At 36.7% G+C, this 18,223-nt stretch overlaps 1 protein-coding gene across 1 annotated transcript; it reads right to left on the bottom strand.

Annotated features, from left to right (window-relative positions):
* Positions 1–2,181: 2,181 nt before the first annotated feature.
* LOC107292452 (extracellular serine/threonine protein kinase FAM20C-like) lies at positions 2,182–17,709 on the bottom strand. The gene is made up of 10 exons (XM_015821542.1): positions 17,225–17,709; positions 14,527–14,687; positions 13,245–13,323; positions 10,717–10,809; positions 9,117–9,232; positions 8,613–8,793; positions 6,946–7,055; positions 4,808–4,889; positions 3,907–3,966; positions 2,182–2,605 (listed from the first exon to the last, which is right to left on the bottom strand). The coding sequence occupies exons 1-10, from the start codon at positions 17,707–17,709 to the stop codon at positions 2,368–2,370; spliced, it is 1,605 nt and encodes a 534-aa protein (XP_015677028.1). The 3' UTR covers positions 2,182–2,367.
* Between the last annotated feature and the right edge of the window lie 514 nt (positions 17,710–18,223).

Below are 18,223 nucleotides of genomic sequence, written 5' to 3' on the forward strand. Positions count from 1 at the left end.
GACATATGAACACAGAAGGACAATCTTGGCACAAGAGAAGCGAGCACTCCGTAAAGCCAGAGCTGCAAATGCTGAAGCAATAGTGTCCACATTTCTCTGTTCAGTATGTGGCAGAACATTCCGTGCTAACATCGGTCTCATCAGCCATCTACGGACACACCGCTGATGGCCCATAATCCATAAGATGTCAAAGTCTTCACCAAAATCTATGGACAAACAACAACAACAACACTGCCCTCCATGGCTATTTAGGCTTAGGCTGGAGGAAAAGTTGAATGACGCTTATGAGGCTCCTTCTTGTGCTTCACTGTGCTAAGGAGTAATGGGGAACCTGCCTCCTGCATCATCTTGTGGCTCGCCTTAGCTCCTGTAACTTTTTAGCTAAGCAGCATTGTGGGTAGATAAAACTGTTGCTGTAAGCATTCATCTAAATTCATCCCACTTAGGGAGAGATGGTTTTCCCATCTGCAGTTGGTACTTTTTGACAACAAAATTGCCTTTCCCTTGGGTAGCCTACAGTAAGTATATAAGAACAGCATCATTCAGCAGGTGTATCGCTGTGGCAGAATAGGGATCATCTGTGAAGGACAGCATAGTTTATGCCAGCATGACTCTTAATTGCATAAGACTAACAGAGCTATAGCCATAGCAATATATTAGTGCACAATGAATATACATCAAATCGGAGATTTGTCAATTTTTGGCTTTTTCCAGATGTACTACCACTTGGCCTCAGTAGGCCAAACTTGAGGATGACCCTGTATTGAAGCTTAATTTTCAGTATAAGGTGAAAATTGCCTGTTGCACTACATAGGTGTGGCTATTATGGAAATTAAACACATATTTGTATCATATTCTGGATATTTATTTTCATCTTACACTCTTATTTAACAGGATCTAGAAAATCTGTTAACTGAAAAACTTGAAAAAGATATGAACACTGAGGCACAATTAATAAACATGATACAATCTTTTTAAAGTGAACACATTGCCCTGAATAAACCATAACACATTTGATTGTCATTTTCAGAAGAAAATATGCCCTTGGCTTCTTAACTCCTTTAAAGACCTAAAATATCATTAAAACAATTTATTATTCATTCATTTGTTATATTCTTGGAGAAATAAAAACAGTTGTACCTGAAATTCCCAATAAATTTGTCATACAGCTATTGACTAGTCTCAAACTGTAGTTACAATAGTACTTCTTCAATTGCTTTAAACAAAATTTCCACCCAAAAGACCATAAAACCAATTTATGGGCAGCCATGTTAAATCATTCATGTAACTGTGCATGCATGTTTTTCTTTGAATCCATCTATCCAAGGACAGAAGTAAGCAAGCTGTGTCTGTCAAGATGTTTTTAAACAGCAACCTTCATTAGCTGTCTCGTTGGCTGGTGCTTCTGGATGTTGTTAGCAGGTGTTGTACAAGAATATCTGGAGAACCATAGGTTACCTGCCCAATAAGAGTCTTTCCTGAGTCTACTCATTCCCCTCTATGGGTAGACTTCACATATCATATAAAGCATTTTCTCTTTATATATGAAAGATCTAAAATTTTATCCTTGGCATCACCAAGAAGGACTTGGGAAAAAAAACACTGGCAAGCTACTGCTAGTCAAGGTCAATAATATAGGCTGGATGGCTCATTATCAGCTTGTTATGTTCCTATACAACAGTTTATGTACTGTACAGAATAAATATATTCCCATTTAGTTGGTCATTACCTGAAGCAGAATGTTGCATAATACATTGAACTAATTATTCAAATAAACATTTATATGTTTTGCATACAGAAGATTCCACATTCACATCTTGCCCTTTCTAAAAAGACCATATGATAGAAAAACTTAGTAAGTAATAGGCCTTAGTAAGTAATATTGACTAGAAGTTGTCAGAAGTAGAGATAGCATTTTTCCTATCAAGAGCTGCAGAGGCAACCTCCTGAGTAACTTCAAGGAACTGGTGTCACAAGAGACACTGAACTCTCCCTAGCCTCCAATCCCTTTTTACTCCCGATACTCTTTTCTTTCTTAAGTGGCAGTCTGGAGGAATTGACTGAAAGTTGACATCATAATCTGAATTGATCTCTTGCACTGCACTTTGAAATTAGGTCTAGTGCTATGCATGATTGTTAAGGCAATAAGTCATCTAGACCCTATAAATGAACAAAGGGCCTGCTCTGGCAGTGGGCAATGTTCACAGTACCATATTGGAACTCAAGGAACTATAAATGTCCCCCTCCTCAATAAATAGCAATGGTAGATCTGAAATAATTTCTTCATGAGTAAACAGAAATAGCAGGTTGGGGATATTGTGTGTCTACTGTAGGTAAGATCACTATCACTTCTCTAGCTACACTAAACTAAAAATACTGCTTTCCTCTTAAGTCATCAACTATTACTTCTTTATGTCCATCTGCCCTCTTGCAGTTTTCTACCATAGCCAATATCTTTTTGAGTCGCCGATCCAGTGCTTCTAGATGAGCCTCTGATAAGACTGGAGACAGGGGATCTGAGGCTAATGATTCACGCATGACATCACTTAAACGATAAGGCTCAGTAGCAAGCAGTTGCAGCCGCAGGAAAGTTGACTTTTTAATACTGGAGACAGTAACAACAAGGAAAAAAAATATACATAGAAGAGAGAGAAAATATCATATTTAGTATTTCTATCAATGCAATTTAATTAAAATAAATATATATGGACTTGAAATACCAGTATGAATCAGGACAGTAATGAGAAGTCTTAGAACTATCAAGATGAAAAATATTTATAACAATTATGGAATTCAGTAAAGTAATGTAATTTCTGCACTGATTGCTAAGCTTGATAATAATTTTCTGCTATAGGTATTTGGGAAAAATCCATTCCTTATTATGACTTAACTGAATCAACCTTAATTTGGTGCTGTTTACAAAAGGTTCCCTGGTTCAGATTACAAACAAATGCATCCTCCTGTAGATTTAGAGTGGAAGTAGTTTGGCAGGCATTTTTCTACCCAGAGCATGTGCATTTTAACAGATTTCTGCCAGAAACATGGTTACATGCTCCTTTACATTCTGAATTGCCCTACGTCCAAATGTGTCAATTGGGACCTGCCATCAGTTTCAGATAATTCATACTTCAGAATTGGAAAGAGAGCTGGTTCATGGAACTACAGAACTGGGTAAAAGACAAAACTTGACTTTCAAAATTAATCTACGCATTAAGCCACCTTGCCCAATATGCAGCTCTTTAGATATATTAATCTTCAGCTTTTATAAGAGGATTTGAGGTTCACTCAGAAGTAAATACACAAATGTCACATCCTACGTACCATTGGATATTCCAACCTCTGATAATTTTCTTTTTTAACCTACATTCTGAGATGAATTAGATTTAGTATTTTCTAAATATGATTGTCATGTTGGGTGAAAATTATGGAGGTTATAGCCCAATATCTCTTGAGGACATTCTCTTTGAGAAAGACTGAATTAGGCCACCAGGGCCACAATATGATAGTTAATTGAGTACTAAATGTAGTTAATGGGCATGCCTTTTGTTATGTAAACAGTATCCAAATTGTTGGATATGAGATGGGTGGCAAATAAATCTCATAATTAAATAAAGAAGTTTGAGCAGTCTCAGCAGTAGTGGACTAGTGGTGAGAAACAGTTCAACAGAAATCACACCAGCTCCCACCGTACAATCTCCTGTTCTCCTGAACAAACTAAACAGAGGAGGATTTGGATGTGTGATGTCCTCCTACTACAAACACAGCACTTCTGAGAGGGCACCTTGACAATCTCATTTATGAGCAAGATCAGTTTTTCATTGCAGAAAACTGGACCTTTCTTAAACTATCCTAAATTATATTACCCTGGCAAGGGCAAATTTTGAGGGGCAAAAAAATTGTCCTTACATGCAGCACTGCCGAAGAGGAGTCAGAATAGACATTTCATCATGAGAATGTCTCCCAAACCTAAAAACAAGAACAAAAATAACAGATTAGGGCATAATTTGGGGGAGGAGTGATGCTATCCATTACAATTTCCCTGCTTTCACAAGAGAGAAGGTGGCATAAAACTGCATTCTATTCTTTAATTTTATCCCCACAACAATACTGAGGTATGCTGGACTAAAACTGAATAATCCTGTTACTTGAGAACTTGGATCTGGATTTCCCAGTCTAGTCCAACAGACTAATCAGTATATGATATGGGCTCATCTCAAGGGATTATTGTACACATTTCAAATGCTGCCACTGAAATAAAATGTGAAAATAAGGCACAGCTGGATAATGTAGCTATCTTATTCTATTACTAAGAAGAAAGAAATTATCCAGAGGCAAAACATGGTACAGTTGGTAGGAATTATTCTAACTATACTGCTTGTAGTGTTACATTTTATATAACATTACCTTTCTGTTAAATTTTAGAATAGTATTATCACTATAGTCTTAAAGTAAATTATAATTCTCCTTCTCATGTGTAAATAGTGCCAGTAGATAAGTATTCCTTTGCATTCAAATAATACTTGCCAAGTGCTGAGACTGCAGAGACTAGTTCACTGGATTCTAGCACAAGAGTACATTGCAACTGGCGCTTCCTTGTTCGAAATCCTTAACTTGTAAACTCTTGCTTTCAAAGACTATCCCACAATGGGAGGGGGGTTATTTGAATTAGTGCAGTACTGAGATAACCTTGGGGAAGGTTGGGCTGAGGTTAGCCCTGTTTTCAAAGATGCAGATCATTATATGTCAGAGTTCAAAAGCCTTCCAAAATCTCTTGCCCACCCTTAAGAAGATAGCAGCACTTTCTCACCCTCTGCCATTGTCCAGGTGAAGATAAAAAGTGTGGTTACTAAACTTTTCAAATGTCTCATAGTGATGCCTGTCCATATTTCCTGCAGTTAAAGAAAAAGCAGTGGAAGAAAATGTGTCACCAAAATTTGCCCATACCTGAACTATAAGGCCAAAAGTATACAGTACATTTGTTCTTTGAAAAATATGGATGCCAACTGTCACTCAGTTCTGTTTCTGACATGAATCTGTTCACACAGAGAATTGTCTTGAGAGTGACCAGGTTCTGAGGTGGCCATTAGAATATATAATATTGGAGTACACACATACACTGCTCTTCTGCCACTATCAGAAGTGTCAGAGTCTACATAGCTACCACGTAAACACAGGAATAGGTGTGATTTCTTCAATAAGTTACCAGTAGGTACAACAATATACAACATATATTTTGCTTAATGAATTGGAGCCCAAGATACAATTTCAAGCCTAACTTGGAGATAGCCAGCAAATAAATGCTAGAACAGGATGCTACCCATTACTGCACAAACATCACAAATGCACAGCTTTTGAGCAGATGCTAAGAACCACACCCCAAAATTGGGCAGGATAAATGTTTAGTTTAATTTTATCTTTTCATACTTAAAATTATAAGCTATGATGGCAAAACACAATGTCTGTACTTAATAATATATAAACTAAGTGCATGATGGAGTCCACATATCTACAAAAGATAATGTGCTTTCACCAAATATACTTTATTCTGCAAGATATAAAGAATATGGATTTTCCAAAGCCAAAGGTCATGTAGTATATAACCTGATTTATAGGGTGGGAGAGTGAATGTGTATGTGTATTCAAATAAATCCTTTTTTCTAAGCCTCTAACTGAGGAACATCACCAAGCTAGATTATCAGTATTTGAATAGATTATATTATCTTTTAAGATGTTATGTTTGTGCTTCTGCTGCCCGCTAATCAAATAGGTTAGTCTGATTGGTCAGTTAAACATTGTAATAACAATACATAATAAGCAGCTGCATTTTTGGATCAAAAATTGGGAATAGATGGGGTAACCAATCCTCTAAATCAGGGGTGTCAAACTGCCGGCCCGTGGGCTGGTTGCATCATCCGGAGGCCGCGCCCACCCCAGCTCCAGCAATGCGAGAAAAGTCTAAATATGTCGCGACACGTCACGTGACACAGTGAGTTTGATACCCATGCTCTAAATGCTTATACTGTATATTTCTATTGTTAAAATATGGGATATAGGGTATGAATATGAAAATATGCAGTGCTTCCACTAGAGGGTATAGTGAAACATGTTTGCTATTATAAGCCATAAAATAAACATTGCATGTTGAGCAGTATTTTGAATATGGGAGTTTTTAGCTAGCCACATTTTATCTGAATTTTTCTTACATGTATCCTGAAAACAATCAGCAAAGGTTTAAGTTTTGTTTCTATGTAAGTCTGAAAGGTGAGACTTCGTTTGCATATTAACCTGAAGCTGAGGAAAAGAGCAAAAATAAGTTACACTTTTGTGCTCTACAACATGGACAGTTTATCAAACCTGGAGAGCCATTGGCAATTGGTTGGACAGAACAGGGCTAAATCGGGCAACAATAGGCTTTGGTAAAAGGTGAATATAAGGCCCTTCAGTGAACTTTCTGAAATTATTCAGAAATTTATTTAAGATGCAGGCTTCTAAATTCCTTATTGTGACCAGTTTTAACTGGCATGAATTTAGTTCTTCTGAAGTGGGATAAATAACTGAGAAAACGAATATCCCCTTATGGAATAGTAAGGCACTGCTAAAAAAAACCAGGCCAAAACAAGGGACTCTGAGAAATGTTACAGAAGGAGCTTTTGTTTTCTTGTGAATTTCAGCACAATGTATTGCCAATGAAAGCCTATTCTAGAGAAGCTGGTGGGCAGCCAGTTTTACACAGACAGATCCTTTGTTTTATAAGATGCAGCGGGTCTTATGTTTAAGAAACTCTAGCATCCCAGTCTCCCTCCTACAAGCTGAGCTGAAACATCTGCAGTGGAAATGCCAGACAGAGACTGAACCAGAGGCATGATCTGGGGCCTTCTGCTCCTGCCTTTTGCTACCACTGATCCAGGTCTCTTGTCCCCAATATAAATTCATTAACTTACTCACCCATGAGAAAATCAAGCATGGTCATGTCAATGAGACTCAGAAGTCGGGCCGTGTTGTCATAGGGTGGTGTCTTTCGAACCTGAGCACAGTAATTTTCATTCAGTTCCCACCTGGGAAAAGTCAGCCATTGTGAAATATTATCTGCTAAACTTTTCTGCTAAACTTATCTGCTAAACTTTTCTGCTAAACTTATCTGCTAAACTTTTCTGCTAAACTTATCTGCTAATGTCTCTGTTCCAAAAGGCCTTAAAAATTCATTGCTTTGGACAGGCTTCTAATGGACGATCATTTACAGTAGTTCATTTTTAGTATTCTATCCATTTATCCAGTTTTCTCTCCCTGTTAGAATTCTAAACCACCACTGTTCTACACTTTCCGGTGGCATTTAAGAATATTTACCAACATAAAATACCTACGGTATGTTTTCAGATATAATTAAATTATTCTTCATTTTAATTTTATTTTTGTCTTTCTGTTTTAAACTGCTGGGGTGTATTGGTAAACAGTAGTACATGAAATCTTAATAGCAATAATGAATACATCTCATATTGGGAAAAAGAAGCAGCTTTGGTTGAACTCCTTCCTCACGTCACCTTACCCATTTTGTCATTTTGCAAATGTATGTTGTATGGGTACGGAGATTCTTTTGAGTTTGTTTGCATGATGCTGCAGTTACTTAAGCAAATACTTTGCTGTGTGAGCTGAACAGCAAATGACTCTTCTCTCTTTTTTCTCTCATGCAGATGCATATTAAGTGATGACACACAAATCAGAAATCTCTGAAGCATCTTTTCCTCTTTCTGCCAGTAAAATTACCATGAGAATAAGTCGCACAATAAAATTCTACTCCCTTTTCAATGTGCTGGCACTTCTCATTGCTTATAGGGTGAACCTTGATCCTGAGACCTTAAGAAAAGCAACAGAAATAGAGAAAGTGGCATGCTTTCTCTGAAATACAATATATTTTTGTGACATGAGTCTTTTCCAGCAGTATGAAGCAGTATATCTCAACCTCTTAAAAGAAGATATTAATTCCCTCTTCTTCATTTCCAGAAGATAGTGTCAAACAGGTGACAAATCAGAATTTATTCACACTATGGTAAATGGGAGAATATATGTTTCTGTTGATATCCATCTTCTGTCATGGTTATATGTTTACATTTTTTATTTTAGATTTCTGAATCTTTTTTAATATTGTATCTGAAGTTCAATATGTTTATATGTAGAAAAAATATAAAAAGCTATTTCCATTAGTTACTTGAGGCCCATACTAATCTTTTTTAAACAGAATCAGGTTCTCCAAATCACTAGTGATGAAGGAGCCATTGACTATTCTGCAGGTTTGGTGTTCTTTGTTCTCTTACCAGACTTTTCTTGTGGGCCTATGTGAGCATAAAAGCAAGGGGAATAAAAACAGTAAAACAGATGCAAAACAAATACGAGAAGGTAAAATAGTGATATCCAAATTGATGGGCTGATGGATACACTTTCATGGTTTGTACAGATTCTTTTATGTTTAGACTACATGCCTCACTTTCTCCTTTCTTTGACTGTCCTATTTCTCCAACCATTTCATTTGTCTCCACTCTATCTAGAATTTTCTTTTTGCCTATTAAATCTTTTTTTTAAACTGTACTGGCTTTTCTTTTCTCCTTTTGGATACTCACTCAGCTTTCTTGATCTTGGAATAGGAACGCCTCCAGGGACTCCGCCAAGACTGGCGTTCAGCTATCTCTTTGTCAGGCAACAAGGCTGCCATAGATCCCTCAAGCTGGTCAGGTTTGCCACACAAAGCATGTTCAGTAGAGCAATAGTAGGAGCACTCGCCAAAGAAACAGATGTTGCCAGCTGGTTGATCCAGGCAAAATGGAGGGAAGCAAAAGTTAGGGAACTGCAACACAGAGACATTTTTTCTATGATAGATCATGCCACCACCTGCCTTAAACAGATTTGAAGAGAGAAGGGAATAGTTTAAATTCCTGTCAGAGTTAATCTGTCTTTGCCTTCTCTAACTTGTTGCGTTTATTACAATGCAGTAATTGTAGGCGCCACACTAAATCTAGAGGCCAGTTTATTGGGAAAGATTTATACAATTACCTCCATAAATTTAAAGACACAATCATTCATTGTTTCCAAAGTTGGTGTCAAGAATGGGACAGGGAGATACGCACCTGGGGAGATGAAAAACGTTTTAAACAGTTTCTTATCTGTTGTAATGTCACGGATTTCGTTGCTTATGTTCACCAACCGTCCAGAAACTGGAGGAATTCTTCTAAAGTCCAGGATCCTGCATAGAAAAGGCAAATACAGCAGAAAAGTTTGAATAAAGAACAGACAGCTTAGCCTATACATTTATCATAAAGCCTACAATCAAACAATATCAATTAACTTTTTTCTAATAGTTGCATTAGCTATCACATTATGATGTGGGCCTCAAGCCTTGACCTGAGGTTTGCCTTCTAGCTTAGCAAACTGCTATGGACTGGATGCATTGAAGGGTATCTTGAATTACCTTCTGCCCCTTTATGGAACTCTTGGTGGAGGATTCCTTGATGGATTGCCTCTTACTTTGTGAGGTTTGGATTGTAACCACAATGCTCTGAATGAATTAGAACCCTCATCTAAATTTCTTATGATGCTCTGTTGCTCTGAAATTTAATTGGGGCTTCCCAGCTGGTTAGTGAGACCTGGGGCAAAGGTGTGGTAAATCCTGCTAGATGTTGGATTGTACCTCTCAAGGATAGTTTTTACTGATGCTAATCTGAACCCAGTGATGGCTAAGCTTTAAAATGGCCAGGCCCCATATAAACATGAAATGCTTAGTCAGGTATGCAATACCTTCTGTCACAACCAGAACCCTGGATACCCCAAGCAGAGGTAGAGTTTCAGAATGGCTACCAATAATTTTGTCATGGTCTCAACACACTAACTCAAATGATGAAAACTTGTGGCCTTCTAGAAGTTCTAGGATTCCTGTTTCCTTTAAGTAAACATCCTGTATTCAGATTTATTTCCCCACAAAATCTAAAAGGGTATAGATTATCCAACCCTGTTCTATAACTTGTTGTATGCCTGGATCTTATATCAGCTGAAATCACTATTTTGATTGATTATGTGCCTTTAAGTCATTTTCATCTCCTAGCAATCACATAAATAGATTTTCTCCATGATCTGTCCTAATCTAGTCTTCCAAGTTTTCCAACACTGCAGTCATTGCCATTGTAACTGAATCCACCACCTTGCTGCTATCACCTTCTTCTTCTCCTCTTTCCTTTCACTTTTCCCAGAATTAGACCCTTCTCCAGAAATCCAGTTTTTCACATACAGTAATATGTCCAAAGTAAGATAATTTGAGTCTGGTCATTTGATCCTTGAGTGAGAACACTTGCTTGATCTGTTCAGTGATCCATTGATGTCCATGTTATTTTCAGGTGTCTTCTCAAACATCAGCATTTTAAAGCATCAGGCTGGTTATATTGTTATTTTTATTATGATGCATATCTCACCATTCTTTCTGCTCACATTCAGGGCAGGAAGTTGTTGTCTACTAGCTCAGCCTTACCTACTCTGATAACAACAGCTCGAAAGAGTCTAAGTAGAGTTATTTCCCTGTACTACTGGGATTATTTTGCAACAGAAAATGCCAAAAGCCGAGTCTATCTACAGACAAACAGTATATTCTATGATTAAACTATGGTATTTTTTTTTACTAACACCTCTTGAAAACAGAGCATAGATGTATTTTGAACAAGAGAATTAGACTGAACTTACCTGTCCAAGTGGAAAGCTGCTATTTCTGCATTGTGCCGCTCAAAGTCTGAAAAGTAAAAGAAGTCTGCTGAAGTCTCCTGGTCTCGGGTTTGCCTAGGAAGGCAGAGAGAAGAGTAGAATGGGATTATCAGAAACAAGTTTCCCCAAGGTGTACTTCATCCAGCTCTCAGAATTCCCCAACAGTTTGGCATTACTGAGAATTCTGGGAAGATGTCAACATTTGGCAGATGCTCATATAGAAATTGTCAGAAAAATAAGTGTCTTGTGGCTGAAGTCAAAGCCGCATCTCCTTTCACCTGGGAGATCATTGTGCACATGAGATAAGAATGTGCAAGGTTCTTACAGCAAGTCAGATTTGCACCCATCATTGTGGTATTTTATAGCAGTAGTAACTCTTGTGACTGCAAGTAGTGATATTTTGTCAGTCTATCTGGAGATGTTGGAGACATTTTGCATGCATGCTCTGCAGAGCTACAATCTTTCAGCTGAATCTGTTCAAACAAACTAGCATCCAATTGATGCCGTTCAATTTTACCACTTTAAAGTATTTTTCTCAGTTCAAGCCTTTCCAAGAATTACAATGTTCATTATTTCCGAATGGGAAATCTTGGGATTGTGAATTCCAGTTTGAAAAACAACTAAGAACTTCAATTTAAACCTTTCACCAGCAGAGGTCGCACATCTCCATCAAAACCGGACTCTATTGATGAGGGCTGCAGTAGCTACAACTGCGCTAGGGTGGTAATAACGATAACTATTTTTTACTATTATAGCGCCATATGTAACCATCTTGTGGTATAAAATTTCAGAGCAATTTTAAGGATATTTCTATTAAATATTCAGTGCAATCAATCTGAACACTCATGAATAAGGCACTAATTTGGGGAAAGCAGGCATATTGATAGGGAACAGAAGTGCAAAATTGCTGTTGTTTTGCTAGGGTACAGGAATTACAACACGCTTTAAAGGGTTGTGAATGTTTTTTTTTTCTGGAGCTTTGAATATTTTTTGGTTCTAATTCTAATTAAAATATGACACTGCCTGCTAGTATTTTGAGTTATTTTCCTAGATGTTCCCAATACAATGAGAACCTGCCCATTTTTGAAAGAACACTTAAATTCCATCTTTAACTTGTAATCAGATTTGCAGATGTTAATGATTTATTATACTATTCCTGTCTAATTTTATTATCTCTGTGGCCATGACCTTTTTTCTGCAGATGAAACCCCATGAAAAATCCAGAGCAAGTCAATCCATTTCTGTTTCAATGCCAGCCTTATAAAATATACTACATGGAATATAGAAACAGACTGTCCCAGCAAAGGGGTACATGTATTATTTAGTTTTATTCCCTTTTGCCAAAAAATCAATATGGAGGCATCCTTGTAGTCAGCAGAAGATGTACTTGAGTTTTATATTTTGATGCTTACAGTTAAGTTGCTTCTGATGCAAGCTCAAAATTTACGTGAGAATTTTTATAAAATGTTTTATAGATGGCACTTGGATCCTTCAACTATGTCTCGTATTTATGTGAATTATGAATCCAAGTGTTGGAGGTGTGGACATCCAGATGCAACTTTTTTTCATATGTGGTGGACCTGTAAGGTTATTAAGGCCTTTTGGATACAATTGTGGTGGAACCTACAGCAAATCTTTAAAAAAAGGATTATTTTTCTCCCACAGCTGTTTCTCTTAGGTATTGTGCAAGATTTAGATGCAAAAGAAATAAATTTGATGCTTTACTGTATAACTGCAGCCCGTTTGCTGATAGCCCAAAATTGGAAGAGCCCAATTCTGCCTACAATGGAAGACTGGAGATTGAAAGTTTCGTATCTTGCTGAAATGGCAAAGATTTCGGGTTATTTGAAGAACTACTCGAATGAACAATTTTTATTAATATGGAGAAGATGGATTGTTTATATTCAAAAGAAGCATAGAGTGGTAGAATATAATCTAGGTTTTTAGATTTTCTTATTTTGTTTACTCTTTCTATCTTTTCATGTAGATTAAGATATTTTGTGGAGTTAGAGATATTAGTATTTGTTTACTTATATATGAATATTATCCTGGGATTAGGTTTGGGAAGTCCGGGGGGGGCGGGGGGGTTTTCTTGTTATTGTGTATTTATGTTTATGATTGTTTTTTTTCATGATGGAAAATAATAAAACTTCTTTGGAAAAAAAAAAGTTGCTTCTGATAGAATTATTGCATAGGTGTGTTTAGAAATACAGCCAATGGTACAAACTTCTTTTTCACTTGGGATACAGATGCCAATGCCAGGATTACCTTATCAGCTTGCTATACAAAGATGCTTTAACTATCAATTAATTTTCAAAGTACAGGTTTAATGTAAACCCATCAAGGATCGGTGCAATGCATGAAAAGATGCTTAGGGTCAGAATATTAATAAAGAGAACTCAGACTGAAATTCCCGAATTTTCAGCTAACAGCCTTTGGAATTGCACTCTCAGCATATCCAAACAAACCATTTTGGAGGAGATCACAATTAATGTATCAAGATGCCTTACTTCATAGGTTTGAAGAGAGCTTGGCCATGATTGGGAAAAGTCATGATAAGCTTCAGTTGAGTTCCTCCAGGCTTCTGGACTGAAATGACATTAACAAGCATTAGACTCATGAAGAGATTCAGATTGCTATATTTTTCATTTTATAGAAGAGAGTAAAACGATCCATTTATCTTATTCATTCAAAAAGAAGGATACCTCCTTGAAAAGTGTTTGTTGAATAAAAATCATGATCCTATACATGGTACAAGGTAAGCTTCTTTCTCAAACTTTTACTGTTTCATATCAAATTTCATCCTAAATATGATGTCTACCAAACTGGGTTTTGTGACCAATGGCTGTAGTGGTTTTATTACCACTTAGAGATTGCTTATCCTCTGTATGTGGTTCTGCAGTAATTTAATAATTGACCCCTAAATTTAATTTTTGATCTGACCACCTATTGTGCTAGGTCCTCTTATAGATATAACATCCAATAATTATTTAATACAAGTGTTTTTATGTTCTTCATTAGCTTCAAGTTTTTTATGCATTTTAGATTCAAAATCAAATTATTATTTCCCCAATCTTCAGCTTTCAGTATTTTTCTGTTAGAATTATTATAACAGAATACAGAGTATGTATACTATATATTATAATATGCTTTTCCACATGTTAAAGAGTAGCTATAGCTATCAAGCTGTTTAGCTCTGCTGTCATGTATGTCATGTGTGTATTTAAATTTAAAAAAATATTAAAAATAACAAAGAGAGAAACCTGGCTGTCTTTGTTTACACTGAGGATCTTGGCAAACTCCTGGTATGGGGGATGTAATTAATGAGCTTATCTGGTTCCCAAATTTCACTTTTGCAAATAAAATAGCCCAGAAACAAACTGCCAAACGTGAAGAGTTCATTTTCCCAGCAGGTGAAGGAGGAGGGGAGAAGATAAGATGTCAGGTTGCTTTAACACATCTAAATAAAACATTCAGTAAAACAAATAAACAGGGAAATCTAATCTGTTCAAGATATCATTACTTTGTACCCTTGGATTTCAGGCAAAATTTGTTAACAAAAAGTGTGGCTGTGGGCTACAAAAAGATAGTCCCTATCTTGGTTGGTTAATAAGTAGCTCATATGCAGAAGAGACCTCTCCCTGTTCTAGCACTCTTCTCTGTAGATGGTTTAACTGGGTTTATACTGAACTAAAGAAAGGAAACACTAGAAAAGCAAACACTAGAAAAGAGAAAACAGGATGAGGAAACAAACAATGAGTTAGTTGGAGCATCTGAAATGCTATGTAGTACCTGAACTGATAATTTTCTGTTTGGCCAAATCCTTCATCAAGTCATGGCGAGAGGGATCATGGCGGGCATACAGTTCATAGCGATTGATTCCAGCATAAAAGCTGAGCCAAGCAGGGTGAGCACTGTGGTTCTGAAGGCCTTCTGCACTGTTGCTTCTGATTCTGCAGATCCAACACACAAAAATCAAGCACTCTATTAAGTTATTATTACATCCTATATATGAATACTGAATTTACACACTGAGTTACAAGCAAAGCAAAGCTACAGTTTAAAGATATCAACATATTAACGCTATCCTGAATTATCTAGAAGTAACCCCTCCCCCAACATTATGAGAGCCTAGGTTTTTAAGAATAACTCAATGCATATGAAAGCCAACACCAGCTAAAGAACTGGCAGCCGTGACTTCACAGTTTTTGAACAAATAACAATAATAATTAAAGCTGACACATAAATAACAATAATAAAGCTGACATATAATATTCCAGACTTAGCAACTGTGGATAAGAAAGACAACAAAGTCCAGATAAGAGATGTGGCCCGCAAGCAAGTATTTTGTCTGGAATGCAACTTGCCTGCAAGGAAAAACCAATGGAACAACAACAACAACAACAACAAAATAGACATAGTAATAGAACATGAAGAAGCTAAAGTGCTCTGGGACTTTAGAATTCAAATAGACAAGCATTTATTTGTTTGTTTCCTGTCTTGATTATTTTTATCAATAATTCAAGTAGTGGACATTCCTAATATGTCTTCCTCTTATCTTTCCCAGAACAACATCTGGAGACAGCAGAACAGAAGAGAAAGAAAGAGGTGAAGAAGCTTCTTGGATGAGAAGCGAAATGTCTTCAAAGAAAAACAAGCAAGTCCTGTTGCCTCGCGAAAAAGCATCTTTTGGAGAAGAGAAAGAACTATACAAAAATCACAAAATATAAAGACCTGCAAATAGTAGAACAACTGCAGCAAATGAAAGAAAAAACAATACCAATAGTAATTGGTGCCTTGGATACAAATCCAAAACATCTGGAGCACCACTCAAACAACATTGGCATTAATCAAATCATCATCAGTCAATTGCAAAAGGCAGTTTTGCTTAGAACAGTTTACATCATGTAATGATACTTCAATATTATTAAACAATAAAATTTGCCTATTCCAGGTTCTTGGGAAAGCCTTGATAGATAGACAAAAATGCCAGATCCAGGCTAAACATCTGGCTGACTGCAACCAGCCATAGTAATAATGTAGAATGAAGGGTCTAAACATTAGAATTGGAGTGATGGCCCATTTTAAAACCTAGTTCCATGGCCTAGCTTTCTGATTTCATTTTCTATTACAACCAGTCTTAAACCAGTATCTGGTTTATATAGTGCAGCCACATCCCACCGTTTCTACTGTAGAAGAGATAATCCTGTGCATTTGCATGTGCAGCTATATATTTGTATAGATAACTATGGTTGATGGAATCTCAGTTCTGGCCAGCATGCTGTATGTGGCCCCCTTTTTATAGCAACTACATTCATTTATTTGTTTGGATTATACTTTTTTAATTAAAAAATGAAATACTTTAGAAAACATTTGTATGTCAGTTTGGGTGGCATGTACATCAGGGAATGTAGCTATGGTAGTACAGACCAAGCTAGGGATGTCAGTGGATAGTATTTAATAGATGAGAGCTACAAAGGATGGGATAATGATGGAAATGAGCAAAATCATATCACAAAAGGGTGGAGTTTGGGGCTGTTTTTCCAGAGGAGAAAATACATACATACATACATACATACATACATACATACATACATACATACATACATACATACTTTTTTCTTCTAGTTTGTACTTTTCACATCAAATAGCACTGCTGTGTTTAGCAATGATGCTGTGTAGTGAAAAAATAAGGCTCAGCAGATCCTGCTGTAAGCAAATACATCATAAGTAGCATCATAATTGTCTATTAGAAAATTAATAGAGAAAAGAACTGGAAAGAGAGGAGAAGTGCAAGGATGTTGATTCATTCTGAATACAGAGGGGCATTTGGAAATCAGCATAATATACAGTGGTAAATTATAATAATATGATCACAACAACCTGTGGAAAATACTTCCCTCTGAATCTGGATCCTGGCATACATGCTTTCAGTACTGATTTTATATATTGTTCTTTGACGTTGTTATACAGGACTTAGGAAGTACTCATGGTATAAGAGCATTTCAGCTAGGATTACAATTCTTTCCATAATAGGTGGGCATTCTTATTTCAACAATGGCATAAAAGGGAGAAAGTGGGTCATGATAGGAGATTGTATGACAGAACTTCATCTGAATAAAAGGGCAACAATCAGTGATCTTCCCACCATCTCTTCCTCTTTCTCTCTCTCTTAGTCACACGTTCACTTAGCAACCATTTCACTTTATGACAAAGTTGCTTGAACTGATTACGATCACTAATGAGGAGAAGGTGATACTATATCACATGGGAGGTTATGCCTCAGGGAGGAGTCAGAATCAAATTACATAACATAATCTTAGTCTGGTTTCTTATCAACATAACCTACTGAGATTAAACCCTTCCAAAATGGGGAAAGAAAATATTATGCACTTAATAATAAAATCTGGGCAGGAATAGACACAAGCTTATCCAAGAAGGGACACACCAAACTGAGGGAGTCATCCAGAAGAAAAAGAGGATCTCTCACCGTTCATCACTATTTATGAAGAGGTTCATCTTTGGTTTGGTCCCAAATAGTTTGTCTTTCCTTACAACTTTTGGGATTGGGATCTTATACAGAGGATGATCAAAAAGAGCAGACAATTTAGATTTTATTTTCTGGTTGGGTTTTTCTTTGGTTTCCTGTTGCTTGATGTTGGCATCTTGGAGAGCCACATTGCTGAGGCCATCCACATGTGACACATCTTCTGTTGAGTGAAATCCTTTTTCCAGGGAGCTGTTACTGCTACTAAAATCCTGAAGATTCCTCAGATTCAGCTTATTTTGAGCTGCTAATATAGAACTAGATGATAAATGGTTCACGGTACCTGTTACTTTAGATAGACACCTGCAGGACTTATAATCAGCAGAGGGCACAAAATCCATCACAATGTGTATCAGGACAACCATAAGGAGAAAAAGAAGGGTGGCTTTGAGTTTCTTCTGGAACAAAAAAGGCAAGTAGCGTACCATCTTCTTGGATTCTTAGATACAGCAAGATGCAATGGAATATCACAAATTCACATGAAAATAGGAAAAAGTCTCTCTTCTTTTTCAGTCCTAATTGTAAGAATGCAGCAGTAAGAATAGTACTTCCAGAACTGTAATCCAGGGAGAAATGCAGAAATTCAACCTTTTCCAGGTAAAATAAACAATTAAACAACTATAATCTCTTCATTTATGTTATAACCATCCTTACTTATGAAAAAAAATAAAGCTACTTCTGCTACAAAAATTTCCTTCACCAAGTAATCCTCAGCAAGAAAAGGGAGAAAGAGCAATTGTCTATGAATTTTAACTATGTTGATAAGAGAAGAGCAGGTGGAGTCAAGGTTAATTTGAAGAGGCCAAACTCCAAATCAATAGTAGCAGATTAGCCAATCCGTAGGTCTCTTCAAATCATAGTGTCATGTAACAGCAGTTGTTAAAACTGTGCTATTGCAACATGATAACTTGCACTGGAACTTTTTGGCTGAAATATCTTTTA

This window comes from Protobothrops mucrosquamatus, unplaced genomic scaffold (genome assembly GCF_001527695.2).
Source record: "Protobothrops mucrosquamatus isolate PMUCROS unplaced genomic scaffold, P.Mucros_1.0 scaffold1344, whole genome shotgun sequence".
Lineage (NCBI taxonomy): Eukaryota > Metazoa > Chordata > Lepidosauria > Squamata > Viperidae > Protobothrops > Protobothrops mucrosquamatus.

Bases quoted from the DNA above. Each gene is read 5' to 3' on its own strand.
- LOC107292452 (XM_015821542.1), bottom strand. From the start codon at position 17,709: ATGGTACGCTACTTGCCTTTTTTGTTCCAGAAGAAACTCAAAGCCACC. The intron at 7,056-8,612 runs GTGAGTATCCAA...GACTTTTCCCAG, and splicing joins TCCAAGATCAAGAAAGCTGA to GTGGGAACTGAATGAAAATT. The intron at 3,967-4,807 runs GTGAGAAAGTGC...TCTTGTTTTTAG, and splicing joins CACCTGGACAATGGCAGAGG to GTTTGGGAGACATTCTCATG.